This window comes from Polistes dominula, unplaced genomic scaffold, assembly GCF_049000335.1.
Source record: "Polistes dominula isolate Pdom_NZ unplaced genomic scaffold, Pdom_raw_medaka contig_31, whole genome shotgun sequence".
In the NCBI taxonomy this organism is placed as follows: domain Eukaryota; kingdom Metazoa; phylum Arthropoda; class Insecta; order Hymenoptera; family Vespidae; genus Polistes; species Polistes dominula.
The window spans coordinates 5,289,766-5,311,954 of NW_028300925.1; the positions used below are offsets into that span (position 1 = coordinate 5,289,766).

The following is a 22,189-nucleotide window of genomic DNA, read 5'->3' on the forward strand; positions in this document are numbered from 1 at the left end:
TTTTTTTCAACGATGATTCGTTAACTTTATAGATACATTTATTTTTTCACCAATAATAATAACATCAAATTACAGTAGGAAACCAATACAGGTAACTAATTATTCGACACTTATACTTACGATTATCGTTAAAAACGGTGAGATGATTTTTCCTCGTTCTAAACTCCTAATCTTATTACCCCGAATCATTATGGATTATGTATTTAGATATATGTATATGAAAAGAAGAAAAACAAAAAGTAAATCAGCATTAAAATGAAAAGAAAATGAGAAAGAGAAGAAAAGTAAAATTTCGATCGTGCTGATATCTATGATATTTTTGATAACACACTTTTCTTTTCTTATTTTCTCTAAGTGTTATGGATGTAATTTAGTTTTATAATAGGGAAGGAGTTAATAAGAATGATGATTTTTGTCCTAGACACATTTTCTCGACTAATTTTAAGTAAAACCATTCTACTTCTTATTTTTTATCTCCATTTGTTTATACGTTATCTGTTAGGAACGTTTGTTGGTTACACGTTTACGCGAAGAAGTAGAAGAACATGACAATGATGATGATGACGATGATGATGATGATGGTGTAGAAGAAGTAGTAGTAGAAATAATATTTCTATGTGCCGTTGACCTTGGATGGTAATCGAGAAGCTTTTCGTTCCCCGAGGGGGGAAGAAACCCGCTTGAGACAGTTTCCGGGTTCTGCTTGGTTACTCGATGCCGTTTACCGGTGCATCGGAAGTCATCGACGTGTGGTTGCTGTGGTTCCGTTGAGGATCTTGTACTCGATTCGACTTTGACGATGTATTCGTCATTGTCGTTCCTGTGGATGTTGTTGGATTTTCTGTTCCTGTCCTTGTTCCTGTTCCCGTCGTTTTTTTTGACACTGTCGTTGTTGCAGTCGTTGCATCCTTCATGCTCGGAGGATATGCAAGTAGTGCGGCTAGCAGTTCCTGAAGAAATATCGCTCGGGAATAAGTGAGCCGATGCTTTTTTTTCCAGAATTAATATGACCTGATTGTTTTTAATGAGAGAAGAAGAGATATCTAATAATCGCGCGTTTTCGTTCATATAATTAATATATTCAAGATATTTCATTAAACTCAAAAAACTCTGATGATAATATCAATGAAAAAAAAAAAATAGTTTTTTTTACAATGAGATCAAAAATGTCAAAAGAAAATCATCATCGTCACGGCACGTTTTTTCCTTTTATTTTTTTTTAATTTCTTTCAATTTTATATCTTCATTCTTTCAGATTTTACGCGTTGAGATGGGAAAGATTGCAACAAGGTATTACTGTCCGATTATTTATTTCAATGAAAAATTAAAAGAAGATATAGCGTTAACAAAAAAGCGATATTATCTATCTATGTATATATATAGATATATATATATGTATATATATAAATTGTAATAATTGTAATTATAATAAATTTTTGTAGAAGAATATAAAAAAAAAAAATGAAAATTAAAAACAATTATCGTTGAAAGAACCGTGCCGATAATTATCTTCCTTTCTTTACATATTAATTGCATCCTCGTTCAATATCTTTGGTCTCGATAAAGTGATCAAGGATGACAAAAGAAAGAAAAGGAAGGTAAAAATGATAAAAAGCAATAATGTTAGATCATTTGAAAGATTCGTTCGAACAACGACGGACTGTTCTCGAGCAAAGACGACGTCGAGGAGCCCGTCGTCGCCCTCGTCTTCGTCGTCGACGTCGCACTGAGTACTTACGCACCAGTAACCTATTGGTGTTTGTTCCAAGCTTCCGTACCACCGAACGAAGTATCATGGACATCTGTTGCGTCTGCGTCGTCTCTTCTGTCCCGATAATCGATGCCGCCTACGCATCAAAATCAAATCCTTTGCCAATTCTCTATTTCATTTTGTAACATTATTATTTATCGAGAGACTATCTTTTTTTTATATTTTCTATATATATATATATATATATAATAATACATAACGTGTTCAAATTATATATGATGTGTATGTATTGTAATCCGTTAAGGTGGTTTCGGATCGATCTGAATTTCTTCTTTTTTTTCTTTCGAGAAAAAAAGAAATACTTCAATATCATTGACTTACGAATCAATATTATCATCCGTATTATTTCTTTTTTTCTCGTCGAAATTCGATTCTAAACTATAACTGTAAAATATCGCATATGTTATGTAAGATTTGATATGAACTATACTACAATCGATGAAATAAAAAACATAAAAGGAAAGAGATGTCAGATCGATATTAAACCACTTTTTTGATCGGCCAATTTTCAATCTAGAATTCGATGATTCGACCTTCAAAGTGGCATCCGTTAACGTCAGTAAACGTCGGGAAATCCTGATAAGGAGTTTGCCAATCCTCCGTGGCGTTCTTGCAGCTAAGGATGCTGCACCATTAACGAGATGAACTATGCGTCTTGCTGATTCTCTTGTTAATAAGACGAAAAATTGTTCCAAATTTGTGGGACGTGCTTGATTCTCGGGTTCGGGTAGGCTCAATGAAGCCCATAACTCTTTAGCTTTTTGCAACGCTAATTTAGGATCCTTTGCGATCTAACAAAGAGAAATGAATTATTTGGATTTTAATTAAAATGTTATTTATCATTTTACACAAAGAGATTAGTACTTACCAATTCAATTACGTAAAGAAACACGTGAATGCATTCGGTGCCTTGTTCTTTGAGAGCTCGTGCCTCAGCCAACGTACGACGTGTTAATCTTCTTTGTAATTTTCTTGAAAATCTTGCACCGTGTTGAATAGTACGAGTTGTTTTGCTAACAGCTTTCTTTGAATCAACCTCTATTATAAATATATAAATATATATATATTTAATGGTTTTCTAATTGTTTTATTTGTTGTTATTGTAATTGTAAATTGTTATAAATTTGCTCAAAAAGAATTAGAAATATATTGAAGAGAGTTTAAATAATACATTTACGATAAAAATAAATAATACCATCAACTGTTTTATCAGCTGTATCATCAGGTAAATAATGATCAACGTATTGATCTGCCATAGTTAGAGCACTGTCCAATGTGTCGACTGCAATACTGGCAGCGTGACTACCAATTTGCTTCACAGTACCAGCACGCAGCAGAACTGGCCTCAAAATTTTATTTGACACATAGTCTCGAGTATACCAATACATCTATAATTTCAAAAAGAAATGTAACAAATTATTCCATTAAATATGCATCGCCATTTAAAAAGAAACGAATCTTAGAAAAAAAAAATCAGTAATTAATTACATGTTGAGGAGGAATATGTACTGCTGGTACTCTCTGCTCAACTATATCGATTCCTTTACATAGCAATTGATCAATGGTAGTGATTGGTCCATTGAAAGTACAGATCGCTGGTTTAGCCGAAGCAGCTGCCAGTGCAAGTGATGTTTCAGCTGCGTCGAGACTCCAATTCATCAAAACATTCGCACTCTAAATACAATTTATTTTTCATATTTTTACTCTGTTGCGATTAAAGAAATTTCTTAGAATTAAGATTATTAAAAAAAAAAAAAAAAAAAAACAAATAAGAAGAAGTGAAGTCGAGTGATGATTACAAGTGATTCGAAATTAGAAAAAGGTTAAACAAAAATGATTAATTATCTATAAAAAGTAAAGAAGAAACAACTTTCGTAATCGATAATCGCTCGAAACTTTTCGAAAATGAAGTTATTACCAATCAAAGGAGGAAAGATAAGCCGATGATACCTTTATCCTTTTGTAAACATGTCCAGCGATGTGTATGCCACTTTCGACGATTGGCAGATTCGATAGTTTCGTGATTGATTCAAATTGCACTGGATCCGAATTAATCTGTACTTTATTACTTGGTGCCATCTTTGACCGTCGCTAAAAGAAAATAAAAATAAACAAAAATATATTTTTGCAAAATAATAAGATCGAACGTTCTTCTGCCTCTTAGATGGGATATGGAATATTTTATTTACTTATACGTGTGTACATGGATACATATCATGAAATTTGAACAACGTCATATTGAAAGAGAAATTGGGTTTTGAAAGAGAAAGAAAGAAACGAAAGAAAACAAACAGAAACGACAAGATACCACATCACACGACAAAGAGCAATGACATTCCTCTTTCCTGTTTTATCGATTAGTAACATCGTCGTTATTGTGGTTCATGACAATTATAAAAGTCAAACGAAACGAAAGATCAGTTCTATGAGAAATATACGATTTTTAATATCATTTTATTTATGTTTTTAAAATTTTTTATTCAATTACTGTAAGACAGAGAAAAAAAGAGAGACAAAGACTTCGTTTTATGATTATTTTTAAGTCATGATCAAGAGACCCGAATGTCTTATCGGATTTATCCAAGATTATCGAAATCGTTTTAACCTTTTGTAGAATGAAGCGATGATTTTCCGTTTTAACTAAAACTTTTGCACAATTATATTAAATTTATATATTACGTATAACAATTATATTAAACATATATTTATTAATTATGTTTATTTTTTTTCTTTTAAATAAACTTACATATGTGTGATCTCGAATTAGATGCAAGAATATCTTGTTTCATTCGTTCGATTGATTTCTTCTCTTTGGATATTTTCTGCAGATAAAAAAGAAAAAAACAGAGAGAAAAAAAGAAGATACATTGAAAGAATCGTTGATCGAAATGAGCGTCGCTTTAATTAACGATTAAAAGTTAGCATTATTTCGCCGGATGGCACACAAGTACGAGAAAATAATAATAACATGTAGCAGATAACACGGGAAAGTAAGAACGAATGAGAAAGCAATTAAGAATAAGACGGGCAAGATAATTTAAAGGAAAATAAGAGAAAGAGAAGAGAAAGAAAGAACGAGAGTGGGCTGACTGAACGAAGCACGCATATGTATATATATATTTATCTATGTATATAAATAGATAAATATCGTGTTCGAACATCTCCTGAGTTTGAACGAACGGTATTATTATTTTTCAATAACGAACCACTCAATAATTCTAATTATTGTCAAATTATCTTTTCTTTTGTTTCTCATTATTTGACTTTAAATTTACCTTTAAGAAAATGATCATGACAAATAAAAATAATCGCGTTTTAAGAGTCAGCAAATGTTTTTTAAAATGAGATAAAGATTTTGAACATTTTTCATTTATCGAAAATCTTGTACATAAACACTTGTTATCCGCTATCATCTTTAACGATCAATCAGTATTAATGTCTAATAATATTTATAGATTTATTTATCTAATTTTGTTTATCTTACTTTTATTATATCACGTATGTATAAACATATTTTTTCTCATACACTCGGTGTGAACGATTATGATTATACATATGAAATGATGGATCCTCCTACTCTACCTAAAGAGTATCGAACAATTATAGTGATTTGTACGTACCTTGATATTTTTGTCGACGATACAAACTTAGGCGATCACGCGTCGCCAGTTTGGATTTGACAACACGATTGACACAGAATGGTGGTAAGTCCCGTGTTTCGTTTGAGAACGCGTCTCTGACTGCACATCGAGAACTGTGAAATGTTATCTCTTATGTTTGACCTATGACACATTACCGATTATATACAGCCCGGCAGAATGGCAACAGTAAAGGCGTATTGAGAAAAAATTATTCTTTTCTCTTTTTGCTATTTATTTTTTTTAATCTTTCTTTTCTTTCCTCCCTTTTTTTCTTCCCACACCCATCATTTTTGTTGCATTTTGTCTGATGACGAAGATAAAATCGCTTAAAAAGATAATGTCACTTTAGTGTTACAAAAAATATAGCTTATTTTTAAGAATTTTTTTTATTGGAATATGGTAACTGTAAGACAACATTCGTTTACAGGACTTTTTCACACACATTTTCAACAACATTCAAAAATTTCTTCATTGCAAGTTGTAACAAAATGGCAGTGTTAGAGCTTAGTGTAAAGTAGAGCAATACTGCCGGTTAGATTTCTTCTCAAATTTTTGATCTAGAAAATAAATCTATATATATTTTTCAGTTTTACAATAAATTATATTAAGATATTTAAAAAAATACTGTTTTTTGTGAAAATGGTGCACCATAGAATTGATAGTTATCATTTTTCGATAAGTATTATATTGTAAGTAATTATACGGGTTCTGGATAAATTTTGATCATAAGTTGTGGTCATGAACACTTCGACAATTTAAAAAAAATGTAATTTTCATATATAAGTGTTTAAAGTTTCACATAGAATTATTTCATGAAATTTTTGATTTACCTCTAGTCTACGATGTTTGAACCATACAAATTGGTTTTCGATATTTCTTATCTGGTTGATTTCTATGACAACCGAGTCATTTTTATTATTTTCAGTGAGTGATCGTTCCGAATAGTCAATAGATACATCGCGCATCAGTTTACGCACAGTAATTGCAATAATCTTAATCAATCGCTGTACCCAGTATCTAGTCCATCCATCATTATAGATACAAACCTCTATGCAGTTATTAAAGAGATCGTTTTTACTCAATTCCTTCGTAAATCGATTTGATTACATTGAAAATATCCCGTGAGAGAGAGCTAGTTTATGCAAATATTTGTGCAAGGTATTAATGGTTTTCTCTTTTTGTTACAAACACCACGAATAATTCTCTTGCTACGGCTTATCATCAGTCGATAGCTTATGGTTCAATGTCGTCCAGATTTCGTTTTTCATTTTTTTTTCGATAGAATCATGATTACAAAATTGGCTGACTAGTCCGTAGTAAATCGAAAGTTCATCTACAAGCTTTCCGATTAATTTTCCCTTTCATCCGATGTCTTTAATATTTTTTTCTTTTCACAAACAACTGATGCTTGAAAATATTTGGCTAATCATTGCACATTCTTGTGAATATCATTTCCATGAAATTTTTTTCCACAATATTTCAAGACCCTATAAAGAACATTTTAAGTTAAAACAAAATTTTAGATGTTTTGGAAAATTTTATAGAATAGTATAAATTTTTAATTGAACCTCGGGTTTTTCTCGATTGAAAAAAAAGAAACGAAATAGAATAAAAATAAAAATGAAAATAATTACATAATCATGTACATAATAAATTCTTCGTGTATTTTTATTTAGATTACACGGAAAAGAAAAAAAGGAAAAAAATTCAGTTGTAGATTACATGTTAGACTTCGATACATCGATCTATGGAACCGAGTTGACGTTTGTTGTCATCTTCGCTAATTAGGAATCTCCGATAGTAAATAAGTCTATAAAAAATCGTCAAATTATCGATCAGATAATTGGAATACTTTGTCTAGTTCTATACAAATCAATAGATTTTTTTTCGGCATAAAAGTTTCTCTTTCTTTAAAAAAATTTTTCTTAATGAACTCGAACGTCTAGTTTTGATTATTCTTCCTCCTCCTCCTATCATTATCATTCTCTTCTAAGATTTTTCTCTCTAATTCAGGAAAAGAAACTATGATCAAAAAAATCGAAATTATCTCTGACAGACAATCGCAATTATGTTCAAAGTTCAAAGTTTTTGCGTTCGGGTTTGAATGAATGACAGTTAATGTGTAAATTAAAGGGAGATCAATGCTTATATGTGTAGGTTTATTTATAACTGTATAAGTTTATAAACGATATACTCACACTTATTCATTTTAAGGCGATTTCTCAGGTCTCTACATTTCCATCAGATCCGATTGTCTCGCATCGAGGTCTTGCATGTACTGTGCAACAAAAAAAAAGAGAAAGAAAATAGATAGAAAGTGAGAAAGAGAAAGAGTGAGGGTGAGAAAGATGCACCAATGGCTTCTCTTCTTTCTTCTTGTCTTCATTTTTATTCATTTTCGTACTTAGTTTGTTTCTGTGCTGTGAAAAAAATTCGTTCTTCGAAAAAATCACTTCTCTTTTTTCATAAATTTTTTCTATCTTCTATTTTTTTTTTCTGATACCTAGGTCCACTTTTATATCTGTTGTCTCTACTTGATCGTAACGAAATTTTATATCGTTTTTATACGTAACGTCGATGATCATTTGAAAAACAAAATTTTATTTTTGCAAAATGAGTCATAACGCGACTTGGTCCATTTGGAAAATAATTATGTTAAGTTGTATTAATGTTCATCGTTTAGTATTGTAATATATTCATAATTAGATTAATTTTTAATCTATTAGATTTAATCATGTTAGATTAATTATTTAGATTAGATAAGTATGTTTACAATGATATTCGTTAATATTAATCAGCGACACGCGTATGTGAATTTTATTTTAGTCAAATTACTAAACATTTTAATTATGTGTTTACAAGAATATTGTAAAATCTGATATATATATATATATATATATATATATATATATATATATTTTATAAAGAATAAATCAAGTTCGCGTAATACATTTTTCTATTCAAGTTAATAGAAGCATAAACTTTCCTACCAAAGAAAATATGCTAATGATAATGTTAATAAACTTGTTGATTATCGATATCAATGGTTAATTCAAATCATCGATATTAATAAGCTTTTATTAAACTCAGTACAAATAAAAGAGAGAAAAAACATGATAATTTGTTTTTTTTTTTACGTGTGATGCGTCTTAGGTTTATGTGAACTTTTAAAAAAAATTTTAATCGAGAATACATGCGTGATTAAGAATTATGTAATTGATCGTTTACAATGATTTCCAAATATTCAGAATAATATAATATACAGTGAGAGAGTCACAGAAGTATCCATAACTACCCCTACTGTAAATTTGCTTGTAATGCAAAGCTTCAAAAATATGATATAAATTTTATTTCTGGGAATATTTTATTGTTTGAGATACATAATTTTACTTAAATGATCAAAAATTGTGTTATCTCACACGAATATCAGCATATGTGTAAGATAATTGTAATGATAAATGGAAATAAAATGCAATGATTATTTTTGTAAATAGTACTTGATTATTTAAGTTTAATTATTATTTTTTAGATAGTCTCCTTTAGCGGGAGATCTATGTCCAGCAGTGGACGCGATTGGTCGATTGATGATTATTTTTTAAGTTTTAATAATTTTTTGCATAAGAATTTTGAGATATTGTATTATAAAAAATATTGATTATTTTAAATTGACAGTAGGAGTACGAATCCTCTTAGTACTCACTATATACGAATGATTAATTCTTTTAATATCAATACCTGTCAATCACAGCTGATATTAGAATTCTTCATTGAAATGCAACGGAAACAACAAGCATCTTGCAACACGCATGACAAACGTGTTAGAGAAAATGAAGATATGTATTATTAGATATTACTATCCAAATCAATTCAGTTTAATCTATGGTTATATAGTACATGTATATACATATACGCATGAGTATATTGAGAAGATAATAATCGTATATGTTTCAAAGTTATATATATATATATATATATAAGAAACCCACATATATATATAAATATGTACGTAAAGTAATGTTAACGCGTTTGACATTTCTTTTAAAAACGTTTTTGCGTCTTTGAGTCGACAATTAAATAGAATATAGATCAATGCGATTTATCGAATGTATGTCATCTCCTATTTAGTTCTTGAAAAAAAAGAAAGAGAAAAAGAATTATTTTTTTTTTGCGAATATTTTATTTGCAAATAATGTTTGAATAAAGATCGATTAAAAAAATCTTATTAAATTTTATCACAATTTTCCTTCATTGAAAAGTCAGCTTCTAATTTTCTTACTGGATGAATATCAGCAATTTTTCGTTTGACATTGCTAGTTACTCTTTGTTAGTTAGAATACAGTGATAAATCTCTAGATAGAAATGTTCTCTATTAATTTGACCTTTTTTCTTCAAGTTAGGTTCCTTTGGTATCCTTGAAAATTTTCCTATTTTATGCGTATTCGCATTATGTTGATTTTTTCTTTTCTTTTTTCTTTTTAACATAACTTGACATTTAAGAAGAATGATCGATGATGATCAAACTCGGTTGTCACTTTTGTAGATATCTTTTTTTTTTTAATATCAATTCCCATCTTAATCTGTTTTTATATCCATAAATGATCTAGTTGATAGATCACACGATCTTTTAACTCTGCCCATGTTTAACTTTATCGACGTTAACAACGTTAATAAACGATCTTCTATATTATCTAAAAATAAATCACGAATGGGGTTGCGTGGATTGTAAGACGTAAAAAAGGAAGACGATGACTGAACGATATTTCTTCGTGTCATTCATTCAATTTTGCTTTTAAACGTTTGTCACTTTTGTTAATGCTTTGTACGATTGAAAACAACTGATCATATCATCGATCTACTATCTCTTATTCATTGATCTCCACAATTAATTAATAAAGAATAATTTATATATATTTTGAGTGACCCAAATTAGACTGCAACCCGTTTTACATCAGCACGCGAATATCATCAACGACGATAACGACGACGACGACGACTACGACTACGACGTTACTGAAGTAATAATAAAATAAAATTATTATTAAAATTATGCCACAATTATTTGTTTCGTTATCAAGAAATATGTTCTGAAACGTAATAAACAGAATTATGTAACACGAATAAAACGAATGTAATAAATGAAACATAAAACTGTAAACGTAAATTTTTTTTATTTTATAGGATTTAAGAAACTATTTAGGATATAAATGTCAAACAATTGTTCTTTAGTGCTTGTAAATATTTGAAAAGATTAATTTTGGTGTCAGAAAAGTATATTTCGTTTATATTCAGTTAAAAGTCATTAACTAAAATTTATACTAATTTGAGTTATTGCTCGTTAAACATAGTTTTAATGAGAAAAATAATATTTGAGAAAAGTATACTTTGTTTTTTGTTAATACTTTCACATTCTACTATTGATCTTTTGTTCAAGCACGCTACGATTCGTTGACTATTAAGACACATCACGTTTTACATGGGTTATGCAGGACGTGTCTCGTGCAACGTCTTCTAATATTAACTTCAATCAGTGGCAATAAGGAGGAAATAACTTAACACGTGCACGAGTTATTATTTATCGTCTCGGTTGCTCACGTGATTATGAGAATAGGCATATAAAGGTATCTTGATCTTGAACGGGCCAACGTATTCTTTCGTAGGCGTCGTTCGGGTCAAAGTGAACGTTCGCCTGCGTTTATTGGAATATCGTTCGTTTTCAAAGTTAATTATTTGAAATATTTTTAAAAGACGTGTTATATACTCGATCAAGTTATTTCGTGATTATTTTTGGTTACTTTTTTGTAATTCTAATATTTTCCAAAATAACAAATAACAAATTTTTAAGATAGAAATGCGTGAATTAGAAAGTCAAAGAATTTTAAAAGACGAAGAATGTTTTGAAGTCATAAGAAAGAAACTTCATCGAGATTGTATGGAAGATTTTTCTTTGATCGATTATGAATTAGTGCCTATAGATGGTGTTAATGGTTACATGGGTCAATATTTTAAACTCAAGGCTAAGGTCGCACGACCGATGACACCGTTGGAAACAAAAGATTTGAATTTTTTCACAAAAATACCACCACCTACCAGTAGTCCTCAATATGAGTTCATTCAACAATATGGTACCTTCAAGAAAGAGGTAGAACTTTATACCAGAGTTTTTCCTGAAGTTTTGGATGGTACCGAACAAAGGTATATACCAGAGTGTTTCTTGGGTTTGGAGGATGACGTTATTGTGTTGGAAGATATGGCACATAGAGGATTCGTCATGACAGATAAGTTTGAAACATTTGATTTTGAACATTGTCAGGTGTTGATGAAAACACTTGCCAGGTTTCATGCGAAATCGTTTATCTTCGAGGAACAGTATAAAAGAAATCTACACGACGAATTCTCTCATTGCATGCAAGAAACACTTTGGTCTCTAAAAGACGGTAGAAGCAAAGCCATGTTCGATGCAGCTGTTAAGGGAACGGTTTCTATGATTGGAATTTTACCAAATCTTAATGATAATCAGAAAGAAGTATTTAAAGGAAAAGTCATGGATTTATCCGTAAGTCACATGGACAAATTATCACCCTCGTCTAAGCACAAGAACGTTTTGTGTCATGGTGATTTATGGACGAATAATATTTTATTTAAATATGACAAAGATAAAAAACCGATCGAGTGTTGTTTGATAGATTTTCAATTAGCCAGGTGAGATTAATAAATCATTTTTTTCAGATTTTCTCATATTAACAAATGTCTTATGTAATATTATTTTAAATCTTTAGGTACAACCCACCAGCACATGATATTCTATGCTTTTTCCAATTTACGACTAGTCGAGAATTACGAGAAAAACATGGCGAGACCTTGTTGAAAATTTATTATGATTCAATGACAGAGGCCTTGAAAGAAGCAGATTTAAACATATCAACGATCTTTCCCTGGTCCGAATTTATATCGTCCATCGAAGATTTACGTACTATGTGTATTACTCATGGTGTTTTGAATACTCCGATCATGCTTTTGGATCCTGGCGCTGCAAGCAAGTACTTCAGCGAGGAGCCGGAACTTCTCGAAAGTGTTCTCTACGTCGATAGAACTCCACTTATTTGTGGACAATTCGAGAATGTTCCGAGATATCGAGCCAGGATGCTCGAAGGTTTGCTTGAGTTACATGATCATTTGATCGACTAAATTTTTCTTTTTCTTTCACCAAAAGTTCGACCTGTCGTATTTCCCTGTAGTTTAATATCGAATTTCTCTTCGAAATGATTCGTATATTTGCAATATTTTGAATATTGTTAAAAATACAAAAATTTTACAAATAATAATTTAAGTTTTCGATCTCGGATATGTCAATTCGATTGATTGAATAAAAAAGTATTAGTAATGTTAGCTGCAAATAAATTTGCAAAAGAAACTAGTACCTTATTTTATTTTTAAATTTCTTCATTAATATATTATACCCACCTTGAAATAGAATTATGAATGAATCTCGATAGAAATATCCTTTAAGTATTCTGCAAAGAAATATTTTTAAATGAGGAAGGATTATATATTCGAATATTATTTAAAATAAAAATGATATTAAAATTCGATGATGGTATAGAAACGTTCAAAAATAATAACAATCTTATCGATCGTGTGAACGGTATTACCCTAATCGGGACACGCTCGAAATAGGGCATCCGTTCTATTTTATTACAAACTCTGATGTGAATATCGCACACCGAAACGTGAGGCATAATGGGACTCTTGTAATTTCATACCTTTTATGTATATAATTATTTATATCGTCAATTATAATGAATATATAGTTATGTACAATATTGAATCTCATTCTTTAACAATAACATCAACAACATGATTAAACAACGTTCCTCATTGGTACACAAATTGTAAATGTACAGATAAAAAAGCATTAGATGAGGTTCAATGAGGCATCGAAGGTGGGCGTACACATTCGGCGCGCCTGAATCCCTTCTTCCCTTCGTACACAAACGTAATCCTTTTATATATATATTTATATACATACATATGTATGTGCATACATTATACACATACACATATACATACACATGTCGAAATCTTTTCGATCCTATGTCCATAAAGATTTTCCACTTTTATTTACCTCTTCGTCTTCCTCTTTATTTTTATTTTATTTTATTTTTTTTGCATTTTCGCTTTCATCTTCATCTTCATCTTCGTCTTCTTTATCCTTTCTCTCATTTTTTTTTGTCTTTTTGTTAAATTTTTAATTTTAATTTATTTTTTTGTTACGTAAGCCTTCGTCACACACAAGGGTGATCCCTTTATCTAAATCACTTCAAAAACGTTACTACCCGTGCGTTATTTCGTGGCATGGAAGAATAAGAGTGCGTCAATAATAAAGTACACACAAGTATATATATATAACTTCACGATTAGAAATTATTATGTTTAATCATCCACGAGGACTTTTATCGTCGTAAATTAATTCATTTATTAATTACGCAGGCCATAGAAATCCTCATCGAATGTTCTTCACGCAAACACCGAGCAATTTTTGAAATATTATTCTCTTTCTATTTCTCTCTCTTTTTATAATTCTATTTCTTTAATTTCTTTTCTTTTTTTATATCATAATACAATTTCTTTCCATGCCATAATCAAACGCATAGGTGTCGTTTGACGTGGCGAAGGTAAAGGGATTAACGCGAGAATACAATCGCACATATACATACACACGTCATGCGCACGCACATTATATACGAATATATACACACATTATTTATATTTTTATATTCTATATATATACATATATATATATATATATATATATATATATATATATATGTATATATATATGTATATATACTTATAATTATTATTTATATGCATATACTTATCAATATTTATACTTCGTTTATACACGTACACGGTCCACATGCACGCAACAAAATATACGCCGCGTGTAACTCAAGGCGAATTAGATTACACGTTATGTATCGATCGAGTCGGTGCATGATTTAATTATTAAGGAGAGTGCACGACGCTTTTTATTTCCTCGCGAGGAACCAGCCAGGGCCGACGCTTAGCCGCTCTTCTTGAAAATTTGTTCCTCGATCTACCATCATTGTCGACGTTTCCATGTTATTATTATTTTTTAATTTTTTAATCAAATTGTCGAGAATCTCTTTTCATTTTTGACAAAAAATAAAAAGAAAAAAAAATGAAAACAATTACATTTTAAGTATTAATAACAAGCGGAACTAACTAAAAGTAATTTAATTGAATTTATTGGGAAACATAAAAAATGAATTTTCATTAGTAGAAATAAAACGTCGACGTTAAAGGAGATCGAGAACAAATATGCTGGTAGAATTCAATCACGATTATAAAAAAAAATTCTTCTTTCTCTCTCCCGCTTTGTGCGTACGCATCCTGGATTTGAAAAAGGAACTCGACGAAAGCATAAAAAAGTCGTTTTGTTAATCGAAAAAGCGAACGAACATCGAACTGTGTGTCTCGATTTAATAAAAAATCGATCACGAACGAAGCTACTATTCTCTTCTTTTAGCTTCGTCGCGACAGGACGCAAATCGTCGACCATTCGTCGTTTACGCGAGAGACTCTACGCAAGGCTCCAACGAGTTTTCTTGGTTTGTTTTTTTTTTTTTATTTTTTCGTTTTTTTTTCTTCTTCATTTTCTTATTTTGTCGTATGTTTGTTTGTTTCTCTTCGTCGGGATGTAATAATTTTCTTATTTTTCTTTTTTTTGACTTCAAATATACCTTTTTATCGAATCTATATTTCGTACTATTTTCATTTATTATTAATCATCCTTCTTTTTCTGTTATTCAATTATTTATTTTGATCTTTCTTCTCTTATCATCTCTGTTTCTTCGAGTCTCTTAACCTTGAACAATGTCACGATACACACACGAAAGACCACCCACCAATACTTTTATACGTGACACGAATAAGTATATCCTATTATTATTCGCGTATTACGTGCGACGGGACGAGAATCGAAATCTGGTTTTCGTTAAATAAGATTTGCGTTTTATGAAATGCTTTAGGTACTTTTTTTCATTTTATTTCTTTATCTTCTTTTTGGAAAAAGAAAGACTTTTTTAAACATTCAAATATATTATATTTAAATTTTATATGTTCTTCAATTAATTAACTAATTTATTATAATATTTAAAGTAGCAATGCAACGATAAATTTCTTACAAAAGTAAGAACAAGATACAGGAAGCAAGATATTTTCAAGTGACTTTTCATTCTTTATCCTTTAGTTAATAACGTTTTAATTTAATACAAAGAAACAATTCAGTCTCTCTTTTATATTTAAAGTCAATTCATAAATAAGTCAAGAGTTTATTATAATGGATTGACATTTATTTATGAATAAACCATATTTTTAATAAGAACGTTTAATTTGCAATGCATTCAATCATAGATAAGTACTATTTTATCGTAATCAATTTAACATTTATAACCAACGCTTATATATATTTATGAATCAACTCAAGATATATATACATATTTTTATAAACGACGAGGCACTTCCTTTCGTACTCGTCCGTTTTGAATTTTCACATTTTTCTCATTAAAAATCATAATATGTGACAATGTTCTTCCCATTTTCCCAAAATCCCATAATCATCAACAACCTATCATTGTCATTCAAGAATAACGAAGTCTTGATTTTCGAAATAACGAAAAAGAAGGACCTACGATGTTTATTTTCTTCCATTTTTATCAATTTTTATCTCGTCCTGTCGCGCGTATTAAAGGATCTTTCCGGATAAATTAAAAGAGGATCCTTCAAGAAGAAAGAGATAGACAGAAAAGCAGACAGACGGACAGACAAACAGACAGACAGACAACAGACAGACAAACAGACAGACAAACGTACATATGTACAGATTGACAGACAGAGATGACACACACAATTTTGTTGCAAAAATTTTCTAACGCGATCATTTGTGTCTTCTTATTTTCACTTTAACGTGCCAGGTGCCCATCGATCCTATGCACATTTCTTATGTATGTATATGTATGTACATCCTATTATTTCTTCTTCTTTTTTTTCGTTTTTCTTTTGTTTTTATAATTATCATAATCATCAATCGTTATCGTCATTATCGTTATCAATCGCAATCATAATCATTAATGTTTAAACTTCTTCACAAGCTCCGAGAGACGTAAACCCTTTTTTTTTATAGCTTCGCAATCGACTTGTACACACAGAAACGTTTATGTACAACGAATTTAAAATACGAACTGCAATGGCAGTGAACAGTGCAGGTGAATAGGTACTCCAAACAGCAAGTTAATTAGCGGCATAGCGCGACAGCAGCAGCGGCAGCAGCGGCGGCGGCGGTAACGGCGGCGATTATGATTTTTTTATTTTTTTTTTTATTATTTTTGTTTTGTTTTTTTTTTTCTTTTTTTTTTTATATATACGGTTCATTCCTCCCTTCTTTATTTATCTCTGTATATATTTGTTTTTTTTTTCTTTTTATTCGTAATCACATTATTACAAACACACACACGAGACACGACGGACACGTCTATATCAATATCTACCTCGTTCAGCAGTTTGTTGTCTCTTCTTCAGCTTTTATCTTTTTTTTTTTTTTGTTATTTTGTTGTTTATTACATACTCCGTTTCTTCTTCTTCATCATCATCATCATCATCATCATCATCATCATCATCATCTCCTCTTATCTTCTTCGTTCTTTATTTTTACGACTCGTATAAGTTTTTTGTTGTTGTAATTAATAGTTTTTTTTTTTTATTTTTTTTTTTTAAGTGGTTTCTTTTCTTTTTTATCGCTCTCTGTGCGCTAGGCTAATTAACGCGCACGTTCTATTTGTTGTTTCTTAATTGGCAAGAAAATCGAGGGTATAAAGTAGATGAATATAGTAATAATAATAATTTTGAAAAAAAAAGAAAAAATAATAAAGAATAATTTTCACTAGCTCGTGAATGAAAATAAACAATTTATCTTATTTTTATTCTCTTCTCCTTTGTCATATTTCGATTTTCATTAGCTTTTACCCTCGTTTTTCAAGCCACGTGGACCTACTCACGCACACACATACATGCATACACGACGCGGACACGAAAAAGAAATACGATTAGTCGCTTTAGTCGTTATCCGGCTTCACGACAGACAGACGTGTTGAGCCTTTTTTTACTTTTACTTCTTCGTCTATGTGTGTGTATGTTATGGTACGTGCATCTTACACGTACCATATACGCACTATCGAGGATCGAAAGAATGTATTAATGAATGAAAGAACGAACGACGAACTTACAAATGAATGCATGATTGAAAAAATGATTGGATGAATGGATGGATGAAAGAATGAATGAATAAATGAATGAATTACAAAGATAGAGAGAGAGAGAGAGAGAGAAAGAGAAAGAGAGAATGAGAAAGAGAGTACAATACCTGTGCACAAGTTTATCCGTTATATGTAGGTATGTATATTTTTATCCTTCATCATATGTGTATATATATATGTACGTCCATATGTTTTTTCTTTTTTTTACTTTTGTTTTATACACAGGTGAGTTTCACAAAAATATATAAAAGAGAGAGCGCTATGTGTACATATATATATATAATGCATATAATACCTATATATAATCGATTTACTTCACGTTGCTTGGAAAAAGTGTAATTCTTATGTGTGTACATTTGTTTTATCTCTGTATGATGTGTGCGCGCACGTACGTAACGTGTGATTGACTTCGTTCAAAGCAATTTTCTCTCCTTTTTATTTCTTTTCATTAAACTTATTTAAACATTTCCATTAGATTTACAATCGATCATATCTTAATTTAACACGTACACGTTATACGTACACGCATATTTTTGTGTATGAGTGTGTGTACGTGAGTACGTGTGTGTCAAAATGATTTTTCTCATTTTTTAACTCGATAACTTAATCTCATTTACTTTCCTATGTTCCCTTTTTCTCTTACACTCGTACCATTGTAAAAGATTTTTTTTCCTTCCCATTCGCTTATCTTTACGTCTTTCTTTATAAAGTGTTTTTATTTAGGCTTTGGGACGTTCACGGATGAACAACACCCTCGTATCTTTTTATACGTACATATATACAAAAAAAAAATTGAAAATATTTTATCAGGTAGAAAAAGAGAAAGAGTGGTGGATAGAGTGAAAGAGAAATAGAGAGAAATAGAGAGTGAGAGAGAAAGAGAAAAAGAAAATTGAACATGAAAATTACGAAGAGAAAAGAAGAAGACGACAGTGAAAATGTAGATCAAAACAGCTCGAAAATGGAAATGTGAGTGACTTTGAACAATTTTCGTATTATTTGTTGTAATTTTTTTTTTTTTCGAGGTATGCAAGAAAACGTACATATATGCACGTATATGTACCCATACTTGCATCTGTGTATAATATAATGTATCTGTATCTGTATATATATATATATATATATGTATATGTATATTTATGCACACACACACACATACACACGCACAAAACGTTCCTTTATCATACAATGATAACTTTCAAATGAAACGAATGGGAGTACAGATCGGGGTTCTTTTTCTTTCTTTTTCATTTCTTTTTTTATACAAGAAAAGATAACACACGCTCATACACACACACACACACACACACACACACACACACATACACAAACGACGCTTACGGCTTTTAAAATCTTTCGACGACGTTCGATGTCGCCGTTTAAGATGAAGGATGGGGTTAGGAAAAGGGGGTGAGGTTTCGGGGCTACTCCTCGACGTCCCAAAGTTTTGCGATCGTGATAGTCATCGTAGAGAGAACCGGTAAGCTACACGATACGTACGTACGTACTTACAAAAAATTATTTCAAAAAACACAGATATACGCTCCCCTTCTTTTTTTCCCCTTCTTATTTCTTCTTCTTCTTCTTTGTTATTATTATTAATTATTATTATTATTACTATTGTTATTATTATTATTATTAATATTATTATTAATATTAATATTATTAATATTATCATTATTATTATTATTAATATTATTATTATAATAATTATTATTATTATTACAATTATTATTATTATTTTTTTGTTATTTTTATTTTGTTCTTTATCAATTATCGCTTTTTCTTCTTCTTATTTTTCTTCTTTTTTTCTTATTTTTATCTTCATGTTCTCATCTTCTTATCTTCATTTGCACCGATACGGTGTGCGTGTGCGTGCGTATGTGTAAAACCTGTACAAAGTGCTCGAGATTGAAAATTTGTATTGTTCCTTTCGTATTTGGTTGTGTAAAGCAAGACACACGAGGTAAAGGTTACAACATTTTTTGTTTATTATTTTTTTATGTTTTGTTTTTAGGTGTATGTAGTAGTAGAGTTCCGGACACATTACGAAGATTCTCTTCTTTTTACGCGCACTCATTAGCTGTGTCTTCTTGGTACTCAGCCATTTTGGTACTCTCTCCCATTCTTTCTTTTCCTCCAGTTATTTTTGTCTTTTTTTTTTCATGTTTGTAACATTTTTGTCATATTTTATCTTTGTCACCTATTTTCATCCTTTTTCCCTTCTCATTCCTTCATCCCCTCCATTCATTTCGTTTCCATTTTCTTTTGGCCTCTTCTTCGATGCACTTTCTATCGATTTAAATCATTTGTCTTTTTGTTTTTATAATAATACCTGTTTTTTTTTGTTTTTTTTTTATTGTTTTTATTCTTTTTTTTTTTTTTTTTAATAATATTTTCGCCTCTTTTACTTATTTATTCTATTTGTCTTTTGTTCACGTCTCCACTTCTTCTAGCATTTGCAATTTCTCTTTTTTACATCAAGGTACGAAAAGAGTTAGGTTTAGAGACGAGAGAAAGAGAAGGAGAGAGAGAGAGAGAGAGAGAGAGAGAGAGAGAGAGAAAAAAGTGAGTAAAGAGTAGAAAAAAGTGAGGGTGAGAAAAAGAAAGAGATGATGCGAACGTGGGACAATTAAATTCCATTTAATTAATCTCGACGAATTGCTTTTGAACATTTCTTCGTCTTTCCACCATTCTTTTTCTTATTTCTTCTCACTTTTTTCATTTTCCTCTTCAAGACTTTTTTTTCTTATTTTACAAACGAAACACGACTATTTTTTTTCTCTCTCACTCTGTCTCCATTTCTTATCTCTCGTCTCTTTTTAAATTCTACGATAAATTATTAGATAATCTTCGAATGAATCACACGGAGGCGTTGATTTCTTATCCGCTCTTGCGTTGTTTTGTTTTTTATCCTTTTGTTTGTAATAATTTGTTTTCTTCCTCTTCTTTGTTCTATTTTTTTTCTTTTTATGTTTAATCACTGCAAATTATCAAACAGTAACGTTTGGCTAACGGAAAAGGCTCCGCGAGTTGGTGAAACGTCGATCCTCCCACCTGTTTTTTATTTTGTACCTTCTCCATTATCACGTTGTTTTGTTCTTGTTGTTGTTGTTTGTTTGCTTGCTTCCTTGCCATGATTGCACCTTAATTTTATTATACATATACGCTCCTCTCTCGAGCTTTTTTAATTATTGTATAGGGGCAATGGGAGGGGGTGACTCGATCACACATTTTGTCTCTGCGATAAGCCGATCAGTCCTTTGCGTTATTATTATTATTATTTTTTTTTTCTTAAGTAGTTGTCCTTTCTGCGAATAAGACAACTTCTTGATTCTTGAGAGCACCACGTGTAGCTACCCTCGGACCATGTTTCACCATGCCACTTCCAACATTCCTCTCGATTCTTCTTTTTTTTTATTTTTCTTCTTCCCTTCATCTTTTCCATTTCATTTTCCTATCATCCCACTAGTTTAGACTCCTCCACCATTTTTCCATCCACTCGATCCTTTCTCCTTCGTAAATATTACAAACTCTCGTTCGTTCTTTTTTCGTCTTCACGTTCACGCGATTGGGTGTACACAAAATTTGTTATTGTCGAGAATAAAGGATTACTTGGAAATTTTGTGAAGGAAATACAATTGTGATAAAATAAAAAAGTAAGAAAAAAAAAGAGAGAAAGAAAGTGAAAGAGAGAGAGAATAATAAAAAGAGAGAAATATGAAATTCGATACATAGATTGGTCGTAAATAATAAAACAAATAAACAGAAATAAAAGGAAGGATTCGCGTGGCTGGCTGATAATCCTGATAACGACGTTGTTGACTTGCACAGGAAGAACGGACGTCTTCGTATAATTTGTTTTTCTTATTTGCTCGTTTGTATTTTTTTTCAATGGACGGGGCTCGCATAGGCTCGATGATGGACGCGTGATTATTTCATCTGCTTTCTCGAACGACGAAGAAGACCGGATGAGTTCAGGAATGATGGACAGCATGATGACCTTAGACGCGTGAATTAGATGTAGGAATAAGGTCCGTCGGTGAGGGCGCTACACAGCAACAGTCAGGAGGCGTCATCTTTGCCACGGGCACCTCTGCTCGGTCTGTATTCTAGACCTGGATCGAACTGCATCAGCACGAAAACCTGAAAAGTTTTTATTTAATTCAATTACTTACTTAATTATATCTCATCATTTAAACCCAATATTACAAATGATTATTTCAATAATTGGATAGATGTTTCAAAGAAGGGCTTACGGGCAAACTTAACAAAAGTGTCAGCAAATATTACGATAAGTGAAATCATTGTTAATGCATCATAGGCCTTTCCTTTAGACATCCATTCAATTATTAAAAAGATACACATAAATATGAGAAAGATTTAGAATACGTTCCGTGACGTATGGGTAGCATGAGTCCTACTTTAAATTTTATGTTCAA

General features: G+C 30.9%; 3 protein-coding genes across 10 annotated transcripts in view; 1 reads left to right on the forward strand and 2 right to left on the reverse strand.

Moving 5' to 3' along the window:
* Window positions 1-20: 20 nt before the first annotated feature.
* Window positions 21-10,116, reverse strand: Lsd-1 (lipid storage droplet-1). Of its 4 annotated transcripts, none has more exons than XM_089170934.1 (12): window positions 9,792-10,116; window positions 7,611-7,690; window positions 6,243-6,899; window positions 5,392-5,969; window positions 4,518-4,593; window positions 3,722-3,862; window positions 3,260-3,445; window positions 2,967-3,159; window positions 2,640-2,809; window positions 2,305-2,562; window positions 1,739-1,847; window positions 21-950 (listed from the first exon to the last, which is right to left on the reverse strand). In XM_089170934.1, exons 6-12 carry the CDS (start codon window positions 3,848-3,850, stop codon window positions 499-501), a joined length of 1,497 nt encoding a protein of 498 aa, XP_089027060.1. In that variant the 5' UTR covers window positions 3,851-3,862; window positions 4,518-4,593; window positions 5,392-5,969; window positions 6,243-6,899; window positions 7,611-7,690; window positions 9,792-10,116; the 3' UTR covers window positions 21-498. The 4 variants fall into 4 exon arrangements, with proteins under 4 accessions (XP_089027060.1, XP_089027059.1, XP_089027061.1 ...); XM_089170933.1 differs by lacking the exon at window positions 9,792-10,116 and adding an exon at window positions 9,148-9,254; XM_089170936.1 differs by lacking the exon at window positions 9,792-10,116 and adding an exon at window positions 9,148-9,250 and having other exon boundaries at window positions 533-950; window positions 1,743-1,847.
* Window positions 10,117-11,048: 932 nt separating this feature from the next.
* LOC107073890 (uncharacterized) lies at window positions 11,049-19,255 on the forward strand. Its single transcript, XM_015334752.2, has 2 exons — window positions 11,049-12,111; window positions 12,189-19,255. Exons 1-2 carry the CDS (start codon window positions 11,261-11,263, stop codon window positions 12,595-12,597), a joined length of 1,260 nt encoding a protein of 419 aa, XP_015190238.1. The 5' UTR covers window positions 11,049-11,260; the 3' UTR covers window positions 12,598-19,255.
* The window catches only part of slo (calcium-activated potassium channel slo), an 85,905-nt gene continuing 76,752 nt past the window's right edge, over window positions 13,037-22,189 (reverse strand). For all 5 annotated transcript variants that reach the window (XM_089170929.1, XM_089170931.1, XM_089170932.1 and 2 more), the window contains one exon: window positions 13,037-21,893. In XM_089170929.1, coding sequence (XP_089027055.1) covers window positions 21,813-21,893 — 81 coding nt within the window. In that variant the 3' untranslated portion in view covers window positions 13,037-21,812. The remainder of the gene's footprint in view (window positions 21,894-22,189) is intronic.

Bases quoted from the DNA above. Each gene is read 5' to 3' on its own strand.
- LOC107073890 (XM_015334752.2), top strand. From the start codon at position 11,261: ATGCGTGAATTAGAAAGTCAAAGAATTTTAAAAGACGAAGAATGTTTT. The intron at 12,112-12,188 runs GTGAGATTAATA...TTAAATCTTTAG, and splicing joins ATAGATTTTCAATTAGCCAG to GTACAACCCACCAGCACATG.
- Lsd-1 (XM_089170934.1), bottom strand. From the start codon at position 3,850: ATGGCACCAAGTAATAAAGTACAGATTAATTCGGATCCAGTGCAATTT. The intron at 2,810-2,966 runs GTATTATTTATT...TATTTATAATAG, and splicing joins AGCTGATAAAACAGTTGATG to AGGTTGATTCAAAGAAAGCT. The intron at 2,563-2,639 runs GTAAGTACTAAT...TCTCTTTGTTAG, and splicing joins TTCTTTACGTAATTGAATTG to ATCGCAAAGGATCCTAAATT.